This window comes from Papio anubis, chromosome 2 (genome assembly GCF_008728515.1).
Source record: "Papio anubis isolate 15944 chromosome 2, Panubis1.0, whole genome shotgun sequence".
Lineage (NCBI taxonomy): Eukaryota > Metazoa > Chordata > Mammalia > Primates > Cercopithecidae > Papio > Papio anubis.
In genome coordinates this window covers 149,469,884-149,492,754 of record NC_044977.1, presented here as the reverse complement: position 1 = coordinate 149,492,754, position 22,871 = coordinate 149,469,884, and the positions used below count along the sequence as shown (strand labels likewise).

The window sequence follows — 22,871 nt, the reverse complement described above, 5'->3', positions numbered from 1 at the left end:
TATCATCAGAAGATAGGTCTTGTAATTAAGGCATACAATTTATATGAAAGATGAAGGGTAACAAAGCAAAAAATACAACTGCAATGATAATAGATAACACATGTTAAAGGTCAAAACAATTGGTTTACATTACGTATTCTGTGGAAGGATTCTCAGAATTAAGAAGTCCTAAATAACATATAGTAGATATAAGAAACCGCTGAGATCTAGTCCATTTAAGGCTGGTCTTTTCAACAAATGGCGCAAGGCAGATTGGATATCCACATGCAAAAGAATGAAGTTGGGCTCTTACCTTACACCACACACTAAAATTAACTCAAAATGAATCAAAGATCTAACCATAAACGTTAAAACTTGAAAACTCTTAAAAAAAAGAAAAACAGATGAGTTGGATTGTAACAAAAATTAAAAACTTTTGTGCATCAAAGGACACTATCAACGTAGTGAAAAGGCAACCTACAGAATGAGAGAAAGTATTTACAAATCATATATCTGTTAAAGAATTACTATCCAGGCATAATTTCTTTCTTCCAACATACATGCTATATCATTTACCGTTGTGTTTTCTTGCCACCAAATCGAACTTCTTCTCTTAAGAGAGAAAAATGTGCCTCATGACTTGTTAATCCAAGCATAATCTGTTGAAAAATGATTAAGAAACGTTTCTGTTCTCCTATTTTTGATAATATTAGGTTCACAAAAGCAATTAAAAAACAATTCTACACAAGGAAGAATAAGAAACAATGAGCACATTAAACAAACAAATAACAAAATATGATCTATTTGTAGGTTATGAATGGGATAAAGTGTACTTTTCTAAGAAAAATATGTTCACCTTAGCTCACATGCTTTTCATAACCATTACCCTATCCCCTATCCCCTCTCCTCTTCCTATTCCTCCAAATCCCAAAAGTCTCCTCTTGGTTTCACATATTTCTACTTGCCGTGGGGGAACTGGTTAGAAATTAGAGGTAGCAGCTTTTCTATGACCAAAGAATGTAGGACTCTTTTGGAGACCAGGATAGCCCCAGTATATGAAAAGTCAGGGGAAAAAAAAAAATTGAAAAGGGCACTTTCAGTTAATTTTCTCACATAGTATTCTTTTTTCTTTTTTTTTTTGACGGACTCCAGGCTGGAGCAGTGGCGCGATCTTGGCTCACTGTAACCTCCACCTCCCAGGTTCAAGCAATTCTCCCTGCCTCAGCCTCCAGAGTAGCTGGGATTACAGGTACCTGCCACTATGCCCGGCTAATTTTTGTATTTTTTAGTAGAGATGGGGTTTAGCCATGTTGGCCAGGTTGGTCTTGAACTCCTGACCTTAGATGATCTGGCCACCTCGACCTCCCAAAGAGCTGGGATTACAGGCATGAGCCACTATGCCCGGCCTCTCACACAGTATTCTATTACCAAGTAAGTCAACAGCCTGTTGAGACATACCAATCAAATGCCATGTACTTGCATACTGTTTATTTCATGTGATTCAAACAAGAACAAAATGAAACATTTATGAGGCAATCAGGGAAATGATAATACTAACTGGTTATTTCTATATAAAGAATGGGTTGTTAATTTCCGTTTTACGTGGGATGATGGCATTGTGGTTATGTATTTTTTTCTAAAAAAAAAACAAAAACAAAACCCTAATCCTTTAAAGAAACATTATGAAACATATATAAATTAAATGATAAAATGTTTAGGATTTGCTTTAATAATCGGGCGGGGAGCGGGTAGGAGAGAGAAGAGACAGATGATTAGGGGTAGAAATTTAAAATTCTTTAAGTCAGATGAAGGGCATAGGATGTTCATTACATTACCTTTTCTATTTTTGTTTATGCTTGAAAATTTCCATAATAAATAAAAGTCTAGTAAAGGTACTTGGAACATGGAGTTTTCAGATCAGGAGGTATCAAAAACCATGTATTAAGCCTGAGGGTAAAAAGGCAGCCCCACTTCTCTGACCTCGACAAAGTATTCACGGCAAAATATTCACAGCACTAGGATTAGTCACATCTGTAGACTAATTATAGAGACCTGTTGGTCATAAACTATGGCTAAAAAGCTCATTTTCCAAAGATTTTTAGAACTTTGGTAATGACAGAAGTAGCAATCATTATTATGTCTCCAATATTTGTTGCCACAGCCAGTAAGCTTCCTGTACAAAATGAAATCTCTTAGATATTTAACTATCTATGCGTAAGTTTATAATAATAAAAATTATACCTACCAAGTCAGCATCTAAACCATAAAGACAGTGTCTGGTGTTTGGATCATGATCTGGCTTTGCTTTCTCGGATCTGATAAATTCCATGATTTTATGCTCTCCTTCTCCAGGAGTCTAAATAAAATGTTTTTAAAAATGCAGTAATATGGTATGCTTGAGAATATTAAATAATTTTTTAAAACTCTTTAAATAAAAAGATAATAACCTCATGGCCTGAGAAGTAGATGGTAACTCCTTGCCATGACTTGTCTGTGGAAATTTTCATATTTACAAAATACTTCAGATGTTCATGTAACCTGGCCATAAATTCAGTTCCTAAAAATAATAAGTTTTAAAAAGGTTAATCTAAGAAAGACATAAAAACATTTAAGTTCTCAGTGACAACACATAACTGAATCTGAGCATGCAGGGAATAGCTAGGTAGGTATAGGATCTCCAAAGAAGGTCAAAAGCTCTCTTGCTTATCCTGAAAAACACGTAATGTACCTTTTCCTTGCAAATATCACAACTGTTTCTAATGTCACTAGTCCCCCTAAATAAAATCAGTGTCACATAGGGAAAGTCAAGGAATTTTACTAGTGACTCAGCACTGTGCTTCAGGAATTTTCATATAAGGGCTGAGTTTGAACTCTCTAATGAACCTCAACCTTCTATTTCTTCTGCTGAATTCTGAAGTTTTTTTTTTTTTTTTTTAAGGCTTGCAGCTTAAATCAGATTGTCAATAATAATAATAATATTACTACTGAAATTATTACTCTGAAAAATTATTACTAATTTGGAACCTGAGTCTACAATGATTACATTTTGGGAAAAGTCAATAGTCAAAAGCAATACAGTCTAAAACCACAATCAGGATAAAACCGTTGTTAAACTGAGCAATGTGCATTGGTCAATGCACTTAAAGAAAGAGCAAATTACCACTGTTAGTAAAGAACTAATAAGAAAGTTAGATTTTAAGATTTTCATTCAAAGTAAAGAATTATAATGACATTAGACAAAGGTTGTAGAAGTATAGAGTATGCTGCTGCATACAAAATTAAACATAATACTGATAAATTCATTTTCCTTAAAGTCATAAAAATCTTAATCAATTTTGAGAAGCAGAGTAGTAAGTGCACTGGACTCGGAGAATCAGTTCCTTACTCTCACTACCATAATATAGCTACATCAACTTGATAAGCTACAACCTCACTGAGTCTGTTTTAACATAAATAAATGGCAGGATTAGGACAGAAAGATATACAAACATAAGTTTCTTCAAGGTCTGCAATTCTGTACACCTGGGAGATTCCTGTCCATATGTGCTCTAATTTATCTACATTTGAAAATCTCTACAGTTTTTGTAGGAGTATTTATGACCAAGGTGACCAAACCATCTCATGAGCAAACGTAAGTGGGAGAATACAGTAAATGGTACCCTAAGGCCAAAATAAATAGAGCACAGAAAGTAAAATTCATTTAAAAACCAAGTTTTCAATTTATATTTCAATTCTGTCACAATTTTTCTCCCAGCGAATTTACCTGGTGTGATACAGTTGGAATCAAATCTGGCCTCTGTAGGAAGAGTTTCTCCCTTCTCTATTGCCTTTTTAATTTTGTCTTCTGCCTCCTTTGCTGACCTTAAAGGTTAAGGGAAAAAAGTACCTTAAGTTTTCTGAAAAAAAGTGAAGATCTTTATATAAACTGCTATGTAGGTGCCTTTATAACTAAAATAGCAATTCATCAGTTTTAAGGTTCAAAACGCCCAAGTTTTGAAATGATTATGATTGATAAAAATGAGCCTCAGGCTTGTTTTGTTTATTTAAAGAATTGAATTTTTCAGGCCAGGCGCAGTGGCTCACGCCTATAACCCCAATATTTTGGGAGGCCAAGGTGGGAAGAATAATTGAGTCCAGGAGTTCAAGACCAGCTTGGGCAACAAAGGAAGATCCCATCTCTACAAAAATAAAAAAAATTAGTCAGGTACAGGGGCATGTGCCTATAGTCTCAGCTAATTGGGAGGCTGAGGCAAAAGGACCCCATGAGCCCAGGAGCTCGAGATTGCAATGAGTGATGATTGTACCCATTGCACTCCAGGTTGTGTGACAAAGTGAGTCCCTGTCTCATTTAAAAAAAAAAAAATTGAATTTTTCAGATTAGGAATACAAAAGTAGGACATTTTAACAGAATGTTAAAAACATAATTATTGTCACAAATATATAGCAAATTCATTCTAAAAATAAGAGCAAAATATAGCTTTAAATGTTCATTTTATATATACTACATCTAATGATAATGACATTTAATGACCTTAATCATTTAATGTATACTTTTAAGATCATTAAAATTATCCCTAAGATTATATAAAAATACAATTATAAAACTGAAATACCTATCTCTGCGTTTCCTAAAAACATTTAAAATGAAAGCCTAATGACATTAATGAAATCAACTGCCAAATCATCACACTTTTGAGGCAACAGAATTTACTAGAAAGAACCTGAGTTTTACAGTCAGGCAAACCTGGTATTTGAATATGGGTGTCCTACTACCTGTCTGACTTCTACTGTAACCCCTTTGCAGCACACCAGCATGCCACATGGCATACAAGTTAGGAAGCTCTACTTTGAGTGTAGTTTCTACAGCTTTGCTACCAGCTTCATCTACTGTGCCCCACAGAATTCTATTTCTGTGATGAACAAACTCTTCTTCATGTTTAACCTCTCTCTACCAACCTCTTTAACATAACAAAAACTCTGAGGATACCAACTCATTTGTATTATCTGCAATGTCTTCTTTCCTCTTTTCTTCCCTTCCTTCTTTGGCTGACCAAACGATTATTCAATGTTGTTATGTCACAAGGTCTTGGGATATAACAAAAGAGAAATTATTCTTGGCCATGTGTGGTGGCTCACGCCTGTAATCCCAGCACTTTGGGAGGCGGAGGCAGGTGGATCATCTAAGGTCAGGAGTTTGAGACCAGCCTGGCCAACATGGCAAAACCCCGCCTCTATTAAAAATACAAAAAAATATCAGCCCGGTGTGGTGGTGTGTGCCTGTAGTCCCAGCTACTCGGGAGGCTGAGATAGGAGAATCGCTTGAACTTGGGAGGCAGAGGCCGTAGTGAGCTGAGATCGTATCTCTGCACTCTAGCCTGTGCAAGACAGAGCAACACTCTCCACAAAAAAAAAAAAAAAAAAAAAAAAAAAAAATTATTTCTGTTCTCAGAGATTACATTCTAGTGGGGAGGCAGAAAATTAAACAGCCATAATGTTTAATCTGGATGCAATAAAGAAAACAGGACAGGAATAAGGTAAGACTATTGAAGTAATCTAGATTAAGATAATGGTAGTCTAGGCTGAGATCGTAGCATTAAAGATGAAAAGTACATAGATGTGACAAATCTGAGACTGGATAAAGAGGATTGGATGTGAGGAATGAGAAGAGCAAGATGTCCAAATAACTCTTGGGACTTTTGGATTAGGTAGCTAGTGGCAGGTGTTGCCATTCATTGAAATAGGAAACACAGAGGGCAGGCTGTTCTAAGGGGAAGATGAGTTCAGTTCTAAATATGTTAACCCTGAAGTATATCTGGGGTTTCCAAAAGGAGACATTCAGTAGGCATTTGGATATATAGGAGCTCAGGAGAAAGCGATCCACCAGAAAGATAAATTTGGAGTCATCAGCAGAGATACAGTAATCAAAGCCATTGTATGAAATCACTCAGAGCCTAGGACAGAAACTTAAGAAACATTAATATTTAAGAAAAGCAGAGAAACAAAAGAAGACAAGGAAACTAAGAAAGTACAAAGAGAGAATGTGGTTACATGATGGTCAAAGAAAGGGAGAAGTTCAAGAAAGAAAGGTCAACATTGTTAAATGCTGTGGATAAATGAAGCAAGTTGAAGAAAGAATTATTCTTTGGATTTAGCCATAATCTTTTTTTTTTTTTTTTTTTTTTTTTTAAGGCGTAGTTTTGCTCTGTTGCCCAGGCTGGAGTGCAGTGGTGTGATCTCGGCTCACTGCATCCTCCACCTTCCGGGTTTAAGCAATTCTCTGCCCCAGCCTCCTGAGTAGCTGGGATTACAGGCGCCCACCACCACACCTGGCTAATTGTTTTTGTATTTTTAGTAGAGACAGGGTTTCACCCCCTTGGCCAGGCTGATCTTGAACTCCTGACCTCGTGATCCACCCACCTCAGTCTCCCAAAGTGCTGGGATTACAGGTGTGAGCCACTACACCCGGCCTGGATTTAGCTGTAATCTTGTCAGGAAATTTTAGTGGCATCGTGGGGATAAAAGAAGGCAGATTTAGAAACAAGTAAAACAGGGAATTATGAATGGAGAAGGTCATTACTGTAGAGAATGGCAGAAAACTGACTAGGGGATTTCTAGGAAAAATGTAGTGCTCAATACCAGCACAGTATTTAATAAATGCTTGTGGTGGTTATAATGCATTGGCCCTCAACTTCTATTCCATTCTCCTTCTAGTTTACCTTCTGATACCAGGGTGGTTAAAAAGTTCTCAGGCTTCCCTGCAGCTAAGTATCTTGATATGACTCAGATTTTGCCAATTAGATGCCTTCATATAAGGTTTGGAAGGTGGAAGTGTGGTGATGCCTGCATCACAATTGAGGCACTGGAGCTCTGGTGTCTGCGTATATTTCAGCAATGGTAAAGAAGATCCCAGTATTCAGTATCTTTGGAGGTGCTGATAAGCAAGGAACAGGGAATCAGTTTTTTTAGTACAGATCTAGCAGGTGCACTGTAGCTCTGGAACTAACAGATGCAGCAGTAGCTTCCTAATTGCTGAATTGTAACTACAGTGATGTATTCGTAGAGCCCCAGGTGACACCAAAACCTGGTCAGACATGGTGGCTCACACCTGTAATCCCAGCACTTTGGGAGGACAAGGTAGGCAGATCACTTGAAGGGTCAGGAGTTCAAGATGAGCCTGGCCAACAGAGTGAAATCCTGTATCTATTAAAAATATTAAAAAATTGGCTGGGAATGGTGGCTCACACCTGTAATCCCAGCACTTTGGGAGGCTGAGGCGGGTGGATCACCTGAGGTGAGGAGTTCGAGACCAGCCTGGCCAACGTGGTGAAACTCTGCCTCTACTAAAAGTACAAAAATTAGCTGGGAGTGGTGGCAGGTGCCTGTAATCACAGCTACTTAGGAGGTTGAGCAGGAGAATCACTTGAGCCCGGGAGGTGGAGGTTGCAATGAGCCAAGATTGTGCCATTGCACTCCAGCCTGGGCGACAAGAGCAAAACTCCGTCTTAAAAAAAAAAAAAAGAAAAAAAATTAGCTGGGTCTGGTGGTGCCTGCCTGTAATCCCAGCTACTTAGAAGCTGAGGCACCGATTATCACTTGAACTGGGGAGATACAGGTTACAGTGAGCTAAGACTGTACCACTGCACTCCAGCCCGGGTGATAAGAGTGAGATTCTGTTTCAACAAAGAAAGAAAGAAACAAACAAAAGAATCTCCAACATATGTTTTGAGAAAGGATATCTCACTGCGTTCCTAACTCATTACTTGACTGGTAAAATATGAAACTGAGATATTTCCATTTCTGGGGGAGTTTACGCAGAAACTAAACATGAACAGAAGATTGTGTTACATCAATTATCTTTACAATAATGTAGTTTTACTAAGCTAAATAATATTCCAAAATAAAACATAAATGTTTTACCTAAAACGCCTCCCACGCTGCTGGTTCATTTTTGCTCGAGGAGCCACACCATCAACAGCCATAAAGAACACTTTCCTGGGTTTAATAATGCGAAACAACACCTCCAGGTAGTGAAAAATATCAGTAAAGATTTTATCATCTGAAATTCTAAAGTGAACATCATCATCATTAGGATGGGAGCACTGATGTATAATTCCATTCATATCCAGGTACAAGTTGTCAAATTCAGGAATCTGAAAAACAAAGAAAAATGCTTGAGATAATTTATTTTAATCAACTACAGATAACTTAAGCAGCAGGGAAAAGTGATAATTCAATTATAAACAGCAGGATTTGTGTATTCTACTATATAAAAACCGAGCAAACAATCACAGATGAATAAAAAAAGTAAAGAATTGGTAATATGGTGACAAATTTGGTTATATACAATGCACCAATGACTTGATCAAATTTACTGTCAGGAAATCATCTACTTATTCAAAATAATATGCTCCAAGAAAACACCAAATAAAGTGCTTGGTTCATTTGGTACTCAAAATATTAGTTTAGTTCCTTCCTACCATTTGACATTAACTCCTCAAGACCTCAATTTCCTCTATAATGGGTAACAAAAAGCCCATTTACATCAAAAGGCTGTTTCTACATGGTTATTGAAAGGTTTAACATATGATGTAAAGCCTAATTGTATACTTAGTTTCACTGAAACAGTCACTGATTGGTTATATTAATTTTTACAATGTTAGATTATGCCAACAAATTTATGAAACTGAAACCTGAAAAACAGATTTCTTGTTTGTAATATGTGGGTTAATAGTTTGTAAAATCCAACTAACAAGCATCTGCTTTTATAAGATCTTAATGGCTCTCTCATTTGTTTTTCCTCTATTTAAACGTTTGTGTTGGAACTCCTGGTCCCATCAGGAACAAAAATTTTTTTAGAAAGAAAAAAAATAAATGTGTGTGAGGAAGGGGAACATTACTGAAACAAATATACATTAAGATGGAACTGAAATGGGTGCAACTAAGGAGTTATATTTTGTAGTGTAATGAAAGAATCTTAGAATAGAGTCTGCCTTACACATTCATTAAAGTAAATTACTTTGAATTTTCAAACATAAAAACATAAGGAGCTCTCCTTGTATAAACATAATAGAATCACTTCTGAAACAGTAATTCAAGTTTTACAACATGTACAGGTAACAATATATTTTCCTGCTATTGAGAAAATGGCGTGCCTTTGAGTTTTGGGAGTAAAAAGTTTTGGTCTCTGAACCAATGAACACCATCTGGAATGTTCTTACTGAGTAACATGCTCAACTGAAACGACAGCTGTAACCATAAGATTTTTAAAGTGCACTCAAGATTAACTATTTGTTCCAAGAAATCTGAAAACCTCAATCAAAATCTCAGTGTGACTGTTCATCAGGGGTATTTTTATTTTTATTTTTTGAGACAAGGTCTCGATCTGTCACCCAGGCTGGAGTGCAGTGGTGTGATCTTGGCTCACTGCAGCCTCCATCTCCCAAGCTCAAGCAATCCTCCCACCTCAGGCTTCAGTGTAGCTGGGACCACTGACACATGCCAACACACATACTAATTTCATATCTTTTTCATATGCTAATTTCATACATTAATTTTCATATATTTTGTATGAAAAAATACCAGTGATGTTGCCCAGGCTGGTCTTGAATTCCCGAGCTCAAGTGATTTGCCTGCCCAGGCCTCCCAAAGTGATGGGATTACTACAGGTGTGAGCCACTGAGCCTGGCCTCGGCACCAATGACTTGATCAAAAAAAAAAATTTTTTTTTTACATTTTACATTTTACAGAATGTTTTACATTTTACAGAACGATTCCAAAGTTTTCCTAGAATAAATATGCAATAATGGCCAAGAACAGTATTAAAAAGAAGAGTAAGCTGGGTGTGGCAGCAAGTGTCTGTAGTTCCAGCTACTTGGGAGGCTGAGGTGAGAGGATCTTTGAACCCATAGGTTCAAGGCTGCAGTGAGTGCTGATTGCATCACCAAACTCCAGCCTGGGAGACAGAGTAAGACCCTGTCTCTATAAAACAAACAGACAAAAAGAAGAATCAAAGGAAATTTGCCCTAGATAAATTATCAAACAGATGCTTTGATTGGAAATACAGTATATAAAAAATAAAACTCCATCTTACCCTAAAACAAAAGAAATTCCAGAAGGATTAGAAATTTTACTGTGAGAAATGTAACCAAAAAAAATTACATACAAATATTTTGAAACTCTTAGGGTAGGAAAAGCCAGAAATCATAAAGCAAATAAATGGTATAGTTAGCTATCTAAAAATGTATTGTTTTAAATATACAGGGTTAAAAAGTGCCATATATAATTCAATTAAAAATGACAAAACATAGGGAAATGTTTGCAAATGAGAAGTCAACATCTCTAACACATAAAAAATTCTCAAATATAAGAAAAAGGGCAAATTTTTGGCTGGGCACGGTCGCTCACACCTGTAATCCCAGCACTTTGGGAGGCCAAGGTAGACAGATCACTTGAGGTCAGGAGAGTCCAGCCTGGCCAAAAAGTGAAACCGTCTCTACTAAAAATACAAAAATTAGCCTGGGTGGTGGCGCGTGCCTGGAATCCCAGCTACTTAGAAGGCTGAGGCATGAGAATTGCTTGAACCTGGGAGGCAGAGGTTCCAGTGAGCTGAGATCATGCCACTGCACTCCAGCCTTGGCAATAGAGTGAGACTGTCTCAAAAAAAAAAAAAAAAAAAAAGAGCAAATTTTTAAAGTAATCACAGAAAATGCAAAACTCTTCAGAAAAGAATAAACACAAAAGTCTAATAAGCACATGAAAAGATGTTCACCATCCAAAATTTCTAATTGAAAGGACACATAATTTTCCCCACATTAGTAAACATTAAAGAGACTGATGTTACCCAGTATTAACAAGGCTTTGGGGAAGCACATATTTCATATATTATTAAAAGCAATGGCTGGCATTTATTATGCAATTATTACATATTAAACATTGGGCTAAATATGTATATTCATTATCTGACTTAATTATAACAACCTTAAAAGATAAATATTTAGCATTCTAATTTTGGAGAAAAGTCATGGAGCTAGAAAAACAGAAATGGGGTTTACACCCAATAGTATGGGACTAGAATGTAAATTGGCATAACTAACCACAAAGTATGAATTAAAATTTGAAACATGTGTATCTTTGACCCAGGATTTCTACTACTGAAAATTTATTCTGAAAAATAATCAGATATGATAAGATATAAGTATAAAATATTCATGGCAGTATTGTACAGAAAAGATAGAAATAGAAAACTGATAATGGTACATCCATACAATGGAATTCAACACAGCAATTACAAATTATGAAACAGATTCATATTTGGCATGGAATAATGTGCATAATATATATAATCAAGTGACAAAGGCAAGGTATAAAACAGCAGGTAAAGTATCCTATTTATAGGAAATATTTATTTACATATACATCTGCATAGAAAAGTTAGGAAGTATATAAAAACAAGATGTTACTAGTGGTCAACCATGGATGATGAAAGCTTTTACTTTCCTCTAGACTATGTAATAGTTTTTACATCTTTCTGCATTTTCTGATTTTTAAAAAATAATGAGCATATATTACCTTTATAATCTAAAAAATACCCCACTATAATTTTCCTTTTAGAAAAGAAATATTTGAAAAATTCTCTTAGGTTTCAGATTAGTAAAAAAGACAAAGAATAATTAATCATTGGCCAATGTGTTGAATAAAGTGAGAACATATAGTAGAATTTTGCTCCCATACAAAGAGATTACTGATAATGTAGTTTCTCTTCTCAGTTATTACATTTGCAAGTGAGAAATTTCAAGGTTATTTTATACTTTCTGCCTTCTCCAATCCCATATCTAATTAGTCACTGAGGTATTTTTCTTTTTAATTTCACATCTAAAATGTTTCTAGAATCTTACCATCTTATCCATTTCCACTGTCTTAGGTAATCTCATCCTGTTCTCCATCCCCAGATCTCCTGCACTGGTCCATGACCCTCAGTTTCCCAACAGAACTGCTTGCTTCCAGTTTCCTTTCTCACCACAGTTTAGCTATTTTTCTAAAACATAATCTGATCACATTGCTTCCTCACTTAAACCCACAAGATACTACAAATCCTTAATAGCATAAAAGGTCCTGCATGATTTGGCTACTGTTTTCCCCACCGACTGTATATTCTTTCCTCTTTCTATGTATCTTTACAAGCTACTACAAGAAAACATTGAAGAAAATCTCTAGGATATTGGTCTGGGCAAAAATGTCTCAAGTAATATCCCACAAGCATAGGAAACTAAAGCAAAAATGGAGAAATCGGATCCCATTAAGTTAGAAAGCTTCTGTACAGCAAAGAAAACAATCAGCAAAGTGAAGAGACAACCCACGGAATGGGAGAAATGTATTTGCAAACTACTCACCTGACAAGGGGTTAATAATCAGAATATAGAACGAGCTCCAATAACTCTATAGGACAAAATCTAATAATCCAATCAAAAATGGGCAAAAGATCTGAACAGACATTTCTCAAAAAAGGATATACAAATGACAGACACACGACAAGGTGATCAACATCACTGATCATCAGAGAAATGCAAATCAAAACTACAATGAGATATCATCTTACCCCAGTTAAAATGGCTTATATTCAAAAGACAGGCAACAACAAATGCTAGCAAGGATGTGGAGAAAAGGGGACCCTCATACATTGTTGGCAGGAATGTATTTAGTACAACCACTATGAAGAACAGTTTGAAGGTTCCTCAAAAAACTAAACAATAGAGCTACCATATGATCCCAGCAATCCCACTGCTGTGTTAATATAACCCAAAGAGAGGAAACCAGTATATCGCAGAGAGATATCTGCACTCTTTTGTTTGTTGCTGTACTGTTCACAATAGCCAAGATTTGGAAGCAACCTAAGTGTCCATCAACAAATGAACGGATAAAGAAAATGTGGTACATATATACAATGGAGTACTATTCAGCCATAAGAAGGAATGAGAGCCTGTCATCTGCAACCACATGGGCGGAAATGGCAATCATTATGTCAAGTAAAATAAGTCCAGCACAGAAAGACAAACATTGCATGTTCTCACTTATTAATGGGATCTAAAAATCAAAACAGTAGAACTCATGGACATAGAGAATAGAAAGATGGTTCCTAGAGGCTGGGAAGGGTAGTGGGGGAGTCAGGAGAGAGGTGGGAAAGGTTAATGGGTATAAAAGAAAAACTGAAAGAATGAATAAGACCTAGGCTGGGTGCGGTGGCTCACACTTATAATCCCAGCACTTTGGGAGGCCGAGGCGGGCAGATCACTTGAGCCCAGTAGTTTAAGACCAGCGTGGGCAACGTGGCAAAACCCCATCTCTATTTTTAAAAAGATTTAAATTAAAACAAACAAACAAACAAAACAAAAAAAAACAGGCCAGGCACGGTGGCTCATGCCTGTAATCCAAACACTTTGGGAGGCTAAGGTGGGCGGATCACTTGAGGCCACCAGGAGTTGGAGAAGAACCTGGCCAACACAGCGAAACTCCATGTCTACCAAAAACACAAAAATTAGCTCGGTGTGGTGGCACACGCCGTTTGTCTCTTTTTAATCAAATATTTTTGAAAGGCATCACAACGATGAACCAAATTTCAAAATTTATTTACAGTAAAATTTAAAATTAATTCTCCTCCCAGTTTCTATACAAAAACTTTGGTTTCTAGTTTCTCTTTCTGTTTTTACAAGATGATTCAAAGAAACTGAAAACCTATGCTACTGAGGCACAAGAATCGCTTGAACCGGGGAGGTAGCGGTTGCAGTGAGCCAAGATTGCACCACTGTACTCCAGCCGGGGTGACAGAGCACGACCTTGTATCCAAAATAAAAAATAAAAAAAAAGAATGAATAAGACATACTATGTGATAGCACAACAGGGTGACTATAGCCAATAATTTAAAAACAACTAAAAGAGTATAATTAGATTGTAACACAAAGGATAAATACTTGAGGGGATGGATTCTCCATTCTCCATGATGTGATTATTACACACTGCCTGCCTGTATGAAAACATCTCATGAACCCCATAAGTACATACACTTACTATGTATCACAAAAATAAAAAATAAACAAAATAAAAAATCCCAGGCTTCATTTCATTTTTTAAAAAAATACCGTTTTACAACATACTATCATGTCTATTTTAATATGCATTTCTATATACATTTTATATGCTATATGCTATAGCTAATAAATTAATTCACTCAAAAAATATTTACTGAGTACTCATTCTGTTACGCTGCTTTGTTTTTTTTCTTTTTCAGGCGCCTCTATTATTTGTCTTCTTTGCTCATCTTTCTTATTGTTACTTTTTCTTGAATCTTTTAAATCTACTTTATTTTTTAAAATGTCATCTTTCCACCGCCGATTGTTTTCTTAAATGCATCTTTTGCTCTTGTCTTGTTTCTATTTGAGGCTTCAGCTCTGAAATTCTTTTTTTCATTTACTTCTAATTTTCTCTGTCATCTCATTCCCACATCTTCATAATTGATATATGTTGTTCTTTCATGTCTCATGTCATTTTCTTAATGCCTTTTAACTCATTGTGAAATAGATAACAGTTGTGGTTATAATTTTGGTCTATTTTGTGTGCATTTGTTTCACTGCAAGTTTTTATGTCTGGAGAGATATTCTGTCCCTTTTTCTCGTATAATAACTTTGTGATTTGATCTCAATACGTTTCTGTAACTCATTTTTATGTGAATTTAATTTTCTTGAACTTTTAGAATGAGTAGGTTCAGGGAATATAAGTTCACAAAGCTGTTTCTGGGCAGTGTTAAAAAATACATGGGTTTGCTCTGTGGTTTTCTAAGATTTCTTGATTCTATGACTTTGCCTCACTTTTATATGGACTATCTCCTTCTCTTCTTGTCTCTATTTTGTCCCTTTCATAAAATTTTATTCCACTCCCAGCATAAAATTTTCATAAGATTTTATACCACTCCCTTTTCCTTAGGGGTCTGGTCTAGAATGGCACCTTGGCAAGTCAGTTTTGAGTGTTCACAGGAGGTAAACTACTCCTGTCTAATTGGTCTTTCTTATGGTAGACCTTCACCCAATCAATAATGGAGAGAATAAAACACCTCTGAGCTACTGCTATCTAATTGGCCAGCATAGTCTTTTAGTCGATACTGTTGGCTATTCTGGAATTCTCCTTTTCTAAGGTTCATCAGATGTTGTCCCATTGCTGCCTTCTCGCTTTTGCAGAGATGTCAATATCAACTGTGTCTAGAGACTATTGATAGTTTGCCTCACCTAGTTATGTTTTGGGTTTCACAGGGATAGCAAGTCACATGGTTTGTTGTAATTGTTTTATGGATTTTAAACTTTGGTTTCTAGTTTCTCTTTCTGTTTTTACAAGATGATTCAAAGAAACTGAAAACCTATGCTACTGAGGCCACACCACTGACTTCCCGTAACTCACTTCTTCTCCCTATCCTTTCCCCTCAGGACTAGCTTTTCAATGTCTGTGACTTATTAGGCATTACCATCTTTAAGTTCTACTTAACAGAGAAGCTGGTAACCCTTTGGTCTCTTTTTAATCAAACATTTTTGAAAGGCATCACAACGATGAACCAAATTTTAAAATTTGTTTACAGTGAAATTTAAAAATAATTCTCCTCCCAGTTTCTATATAAAGGTTTCACAAAACCTATCTTTAGTGTCCATGTCATAAAACTGCATTAAAAAGATTTTCATTCTTCAGTAACAAAATTCCTCAGTATGGAGAGAATCTAAGATATTTTCACCAAACCAAATTCTGTGCCACAGACTACAGAATAAAAATATTACTGAATAAATTATGTATTAAATCATCCCGAATAACCATCGCATTATTTTTGCACTTTAGAGATAAAGTGACTGATGTATAACAGGTACTCATTGAAGGATGCAAGAAAAGCCAAAGTTGGTTGTCTCCATTTTTGCAATGTACTGGTTTCCTTTTCAGCCCTCCCCGGGGGAAAAAAAATACTTCTCTAAATCTAACTCAATCAAAGTTTCAAATAAATTCAAGATAAACTAACCTTGGAAAGTTTTTGTAGTCTATTTCTCATCTACCAAATCTGATTAGAATCCAGCAACAAAAAATCCTTTCCAGAAGTAAACTACCTTCATGTTCGTAAATACCGATTAAACCACAATTTAATAGGCTATTTACAATACTACCCATCACGACTGATTCAATCAGCTACACAAATTTCAAACTTATTTTTTTTTCTGTAAAACATCAGACAAGAGATCTATCAAATTCATTAAATGTGACAAACACCAAAGTATTACCCAAAGTCTAGTTTACCTAACAGAGGGCTGCTTTCTCCTCTCTTTCCACAGTTCCAATATATAAACTACGTTTTTGGAATCTAAACACTAACGTTGCCCTGGGGTCAGTACATGCCAAATATTATTAGTAGTATTAATGTTCTATCAATTCGTTTCCCACCCCCCTCTGTCACACAGTGAGGCCTCCAAATAAAAGGTCCTACGCCTCACTCCCCAGCCCGCCCAAGAGTTTTTGTTTTGGCAACGGGGGATTGGTGGTGCTTTTGAGATAACAGAAAGTAACAAAAGGCATCATCAATATGAACCGTCAGCCACGTCGGAAAGTCTAGGCGGGTGGGCAGCGCTCTAGATCAGGTAAAGTAAACAAGGTGACTGCGTGTGGAGGCGGCTGTTATTGTTTGTACGTGGGTCTGCCGCTCTGGGTGGGATGGGGGAACCTACGAGGACACCCACCCCAGCTTCGCAGCCTCTGTAAGAAAAAGGCAACTTGCAGGTTCCCGAGAGGAAACCGGAGAACGGTAAAAGCGTTCTTTCCCAGGACTTCATTTCGGAATCGCGGAAGGACCAGCCGAAGCAGGAGCTGTCAGAGCGGCCGTGAACCCAATGGCTCTGTCCACACACAGGCAACCTGCCTCCTTGGCCCCTTTCGGCTCATCCGGGCGTCCTCAAACCTTCCGTCCCCCTCCCTATGCCACTTATCGTCCAGACGACGAGGGGAAAGAGGTGGCCCGAAAGCCGCAGCTCCAGGGTGGAGAGGGCCGCTGAGCCCCGGGTCCTCGGCCTTCTGAGCCGTTGCCCCTCGCTCACCCACCTGATGCTCTTTCACCACTTCGCTGAGGCAGGGATACCGCTCTGAGATCCATCGGTAAAACTTGGGGACTCCCATTTCGACCGTCAACACTAATCCCAGTCAGGGCCAAACCGAAACCAAACGCCCCGCCGGGGCTTCCCCCGCCGCCTCCGGCCGTCGCTCCGCGGATGACAACACACCGCCCGGCCGACCATAGAGAGCGCCCGCTGGGCCTAGAGCGGCAGGATCCGAGGCCGTCCCAGGGGCGGGGCTTAGCCCGCCTGGCCTCGCGCAGCCGGGGCCGCGGTACTGGTCAGTGGCGGTCGGGGGATCTGCGGAGGTTTGCTCGTGTGCTTCCACGTAGGTGCGAAAATGCCCCAGGATAGAGCTATGCTTTCTAAGTGGATTTGGAATTGGGATAAAAACCGCACGAAGGTGTGGGAAGGGTATCGAACACTCATTTTTGTTACGCTTCTGTCTCCTAGGGTTGCTAATCTCAGTATTTTTCAAACAGATTTGGAATGATGATTTATTTGGCTTAGTTTGTTTTGCCAAGAATTTTTTTCTCTGAGGAATTTAAACCCACGGTAAAGTTTTTTTAAAAACGTTCTTTTCCAAATTGTTCAAAAATTTCCCAAGTACCCGCCCCCTGCAACTGTTAACATAAGACCTTGGATACGAAATCATTTAATGTTTAGTTTTTACATTCATGCGTCCGCGTTTATATTTTTCTCCATCACACTTTCAACTGGACAGCAAAGGAGAGTTCTATCAATTTAAGTGAAATTATCAGTTTTAAATGTAAGAGTTTTCCACTTATTTGAATGTAGTAACCTCGTTACTTTGTATTTGTCTTCTGAACGAAAACTTACAGAAAAACCTTAAACATTTAATACTTTTTGGATTTTAAGATCTCAGGAAATGCTAAGTATCACTGTCTTTCATGACCACTGGATTCTGCATTCTGGGACTGCAGTATGGCAGCATTATACAAATTACAGAATGTTTATTTTGTTTTCATATTCACGCTTCTTGGCTTATATTTTTTCCCTATCACACTTTAAAACAAAGTTATATTAAGTGAACTTAATGATATGCTATTTATATTTATATTTATATTTATATATCTCTCTTACTAGACTGTCACTTCCTGGAGGGCAGGAGAGGGTAACTCTATGCACAAGGCTGGCGCAATGCCTTGCCCACGGTATTTATTCCATATAATTTTGTTCTTCAAGTGAATCCTTACAATAGCTAGGACTTTTAAAAGGAAATCAATAGAAGTTGTAAAATGAAATTAGGTTAGGCTTGCTTGTTTCTTGCAAATACAGTTTTTGACCATAAGAACACATGATATTCCATTTCTCCAATTATAATGCACAGTATGTATTAAGAAAGCAGTTTATTTCTTAATAACTGAATGTTATTTTACATATAATTAATGATCAGAGAGAAATAACAGTTGCTCTGAGAACGTAAATTTATATTGTACTTTAGAATTGAACAGATACAACCACAGATTCATACCAAATGCATTACTTTTAGATTAACATATTCTTTTACATAATTTCATTTCACATATATGGGGTCCAACCAAGATACATCTGGCATAGTAAGTTTTCATCAGTAGCTTCTTGTATAAGGTAATGCACATGTCCTTCAATAGATAATGGCAGTCCTGTCACTCTATTTCGAGTCTTGATTACACCTTGTAGTCGCTGCTCAATGTCAAGAACATGGGTCTTGGCCTAAAAAGAAGAAATATAAAACCAAAAACAGATGTTGATAATTCGGAATTTCTACCTTTCTTTATATTTGGACATTTAATAAATGTTAATACCATTTTACTGACCAATACCCCTTTTGTAAGAGCAAATACAGGAAAAGAAGCGAACAAATACAGTTAACTTGTGATACTGATTTTGAGGCCTGCAAGATTGATTCAACATCAACTGCTTGGACATGTTTCTGGACTACGTGAAATATCAGGGAATTATTTACACATTACAATTCTAGAAAAATAATTTTTAAAATCTGCTTTGGAAGTGTTTAGTACTTAAACATTTGAATGAATATTTGAATAACAATGATCTACTGCCTAATATTTACATGATGTTAGTACACACAAATGGGTGTTCTAAGTGAGCTACTTGGAACTGTACAATTTCTTAAGCATATCTGAATGCAAAAGGAAGAATAAAGTTATTATAAGAATAATTCTTGGAGGTGGTGCTGGGTGGGCCGGTGGGCTGGGCTGCAGCCCGCGAATGCAAAGAGGAGGGCCACGGGATGGGGGCTGTTGCTGTGCTGTCTGCCATCGACTTTTCCGCCAAGAGCCTGGACACCAAATGTGACTTATGTTCCAGCAGAACTCCAGGTGTTTAAAAGAACCCCTACAACAGCCAACTTTTCCTTTATGCAGTTGCAAACCAGCTCCTACTTATTTCTTTGGTGAAGCACTTGAGCCATGTGCATGAACCAAACCCAGTTCATTTAAGACAGGTTTAAGTTTAAGTTACTTTGCCAGACCTTTATCCTAATGGGTCTGCTGTGTTCTTTCACTTGTGACGAGTTTAGCTCATTGAGACTACATCACCACAGAGCTATTACTCACTTAATGAAGTCCACTAAAGAGAGAGTTCATCAGGATCCTTGTGAGACTATTTCTCATATCCAGAAAAATCAGATCAAGGGAAGTAGCCTTTGAAGCACAAACTTCATGTTACTTAAATGAATTTGAAAAACTTGCCATCTTAGGAAAAGGTGGATATGGAAGAGTATACAAGGTCAGGAATAAATTAGATGGTCAGTATTATGCAATTTAAAAAATTCTGATTAAGGGTGCAACTAAGATTGCATGAAGGAACTATGAGGAATGAAGGTGCTGGCAGTCCAGCACCCTAATATCATTGGTTATCACACTGCGTGGACAGAACATGTTCAAGTGATCCCAACCACAAGCAGATAGAGCTTCCATTCAGTTGCCATTTCTGGAAGTGTTCTCCGACCAAGCAGAGGACAGATACCAATACGGTGTTAAAAATGGTGAAAGTAGCAGCTCATCCATTATCTTCACTAAGCTCACCTCAGAAAAGAAAAACCCTTTTGAGAATCTGACACTCAGAATAACAAGCTGGTGAACTATACCATCAATTCCATCTTAAGAGACACCAGTGAATTTGAATCATCCCTGGAGCTCCTGGAAAATGGCTTGGCGGGTTTGTCCACCAGGTCAGTTGTGGAACAGCCCCTGCTGCTCAGCTGTAATTCCCTCCAAGAGGAGAATTTCACATCCACTGAGGAATCTTCCAAAGAAAACTTCAACTTGTTGGGGATAGAGGTGCAGTACCACCTGATGCTGCACATCCAGATGCAGGTGTGCAACTCCACCTGTGGGACTGGCTAGCCGAGAGAAACAAACAGGGCCAAGAGTGTATGGATAAGTTTGCTTGTCCTTATGGCCAGTGTTGCAACAAAAAATTTTCAAGAATTAGTGGAAGGTGTGTTTTACATACATAACATGGGAATTGTAAACAGAGATCTGAAGCCTAGAAATATTTTTCTTCATGGCTCTGATCAGCAAGTAAAAATAGGAGACTTTGGTCTGGCTTGCCCAGACATCTTACAAAAGAACACAGACGGCCGGGCGCGGTGGCTCAAGCCTGTAATCCCAGCACTTTGGGAGGCCGAGACGGGCGGATCACGAGGTCAGGAGATCGAGACCATCCTGGCTAACATGGTGAAACGCCGTCTCTACTAAAAATACAAAAAACTAGCTGGGCGAGGTGGCGGGCGCCTGTAGTTCCAGCTACGTGGGAGGCTGAGGCAGGAGAATGGCATGAACCTGGGAGGCGGAGTTTGCAGTGAGCTGAGATCCGGCCACTGTACTCTAGCCTGGGTGACAAAGCGAGACTCCGTCTCAAAAACAAAAACAAAAACAAAAACCAAAACCAAAAACAAAAGAACACAGACTGGACCAATAGAAACGGAAACAGAACACCAACACATATATCCAGAGTGGGCACTTTTCTGTACGCTTCATCCCAACAGTTGGAAGGATCTGAGTATGATGCCAAGGGTCTCACTCTTGCCCAGGCTGGAGTGCAGTGGGGTCATCATAGCTCACAGCAGCCTCCAACTCCTGGGGTCAAGTGATCCTCCCACCTCAGCCTCCCAAGTAGCTGGGACTACAGCAGTGTGCCACTGTACCCGGCTAATTAAAAAAAACTATTTGTAGAGACCAGGGCTGGCTTTGTCCAGTTAGATATGTATATAGCTTGAGTGTGATTCTGCTAGAGCTCTTTCAGCTGTTTAGAACAGAAATGGAGCAAGCAGAAGTTTTAACAGGTTCAAGAACTGGTCAGATACTGGAATCCCTCAGTAAAAGGTATCCACTACAAGCCAAGTATATCTAGCACTTAATGAAAAGGAACATGTCCCAGAGACCATCTGCTCTTCAACTGCTACAGAGTGAACTTTTCCAAAATTCTGGAAATATTAATCTCACCCTACAGATGAAGACAATAGAGCAAGAAAAAGAAATTGAAGAACTAAAGAAGCAGCTAAACCTCCTTTCTCAAGACAAAGGGTTAAGGATGACATGAAGGATGGGGGCGTACGGGTCTAGCCTTCCTCAAGCTATATCAGTGGGATGAAAGTGGATTTAAACTCATAAGGTAGTTAACTGGAATGTAAATTTTTAATCTTTATTAGAGTGTAGTTGGTATAATTCATTGTATTTAGTAAGCCTGTACAAGACTTTTTTTTTTTTTTGAGACAGAGTCTTGCTCTGTCGCCCAGGCTGAAGTGCAGTGGCCAGACCTCAGCTCACCGCAAGCTCCGCCTCCCGGGTTTACGCCATTCTCCTGCCTCAGCCTCCCGAGTGGCTCGGACTACAGGCGCCCGCCACCTCGCCCGGCTAGTTTTTTGTATTTTTTTTAGTAGAGATGGGGTTTCACCATGTTAGCCAGGATGGTCTCAATTTCCTGACCTCGTGATCTGCCCGTCTCGGCCTCCCAAAGTGCTGGGATTACAGGCTTGAGCCACTGCGCCCGGCCAGGACTTGTTAAAGATGTAAGAGTGGCCTCCCCGCCAAAAATAATCCTCAATTTATTCTAACTTATTAAAAACAACTATCTGAGCTAGGTGCAGTGGCTTATGCCTATAATCCCTGCATTTTGGGATGCTGAGGTGGGTGGATCACTTGAGACCAGGGGTTCAAGACCAGCCTAGCCAAGACGGTGAAACCCATCTCTACTAAAAATATAATAATTAGCCGGCTGTGGTGGTGCATGCTTGTAGTCCCAGCTATTTGGGAGGCTAAGGCAGGAGAACTGCTTGAACAGGGGAGGCAGAGGTTGCAGTGAGCCAAGATCGTGCCACTGTGCTCCAGCCTGGATGACAGAGCAAGACTTTGTCTCAACAACAACAACAACAACAACAAAACTATCTGCAAACTTTGCAGCTTCAACTAAGTAAGAAGTGAATTGCTGCATTTGTTAACATAGCTTGTGATATACTCGTATGATATTAAAGCTCAGACCTGTTGTTCTGTAAGTTCAGGCAATTTGTACTTAAGTTTTTCCTACTATATCTCATAACTGTGAATTGTCTATGGTTAAACAAGTGTGCCATGAACAGTTTTATTATACAAATGAGAATACTGTTAACATTAGTGACAAAAATAAAACTTATGGCATTGTGATACTAGAGAACTAGATTTCAGAGTAATCAATAGTCACTAACAGTATTTCCAAACAGTTCTCATGCATAGAGATGAGAACTATAGCTGCATATCAAGTTCA

At 38.2% G+C, this 22,871-nt stretch overlaps 2 protein-coding genes and 1 pseudogene across 11 annotated transcripts in view; 1 reads left to right on the top strand and 2 right to left on the bottom strand.

The window, feature by feature from the left end:
• The window catches only part of XRN1 (5'-3' exoribonuclease 1), a 136,670-nt gene extending 119,347 nt beyond the window's left edge, over positions 1 to 17,323 (bottom strand). For 5 of the 8 annotated variants that reach the window (XR_002520524.2, XM_017955816.3, XM_003895005.5 and 2 more), the window contains exons 1-6: positions 17,089 to 17,282; positions 7,897 to 8,129; positions 3,743 to 3,840; positions 2,427 to 2,536; positions 2,225 to 2,335; positions 556 to 638 (exon numbers count right to left, since the gene is read on the bottom strand). Coding sequence is in view for 7 of the 8 variants with exons in the window: in XM_017955816.3 (XP_017811305.1) it covers positions 556 to 638; positions 2,225 to 2,335; positions 2,427 to 2,536; positions 3,743 to 3,840; positions 7,897 to 8,129; positions 17,089 to 17,163 (710 nt within the window). In the remaining variant the exon portion in view is untranslated. Of the gene's footprint in view, positions 1 to 555; positions 639 to 2,224; positions 2,336 to 2,426; positions 2,537 to 3,742; positions 3,841 to 7,896; positions 8,130 to 17,088 lie in introns of those variants that run through there. The other 3 variants (XM_009201581.3, XM_021934769.2, XM_009201582.3) reach the window with 3 other exon arrangements.
• A 1,129-nt stretch (positions 17,324 to 18,452) lies between these two features.
• Positions 18,453 to 22,871, bottom strand: part of ATR (ATR serine/threonine kinase) — a 124,331-nt gene continuing 119,912 nt past the window's right edge. For all 3 annotated transcript variants that reach the window (XM_031663710.1, XM_031663712.1, XM_031663711.1), the window contains one exon: positions 18,453 to 18,815. In XM_031663710.1, coding sequence (XP_031519570.1) covers positions 18,642 to 18,815 — 174 coding nt within the window. In that variant the 3' untranslated portion in view covers positions 18,453 to 18,641. The remainder of the gene's footprint in view (positions 18,816 to 22,871) is intronic.
• On the top strand, positions 19,288 to 20,794 carry LOC101019811 (annotated as a pseudogene).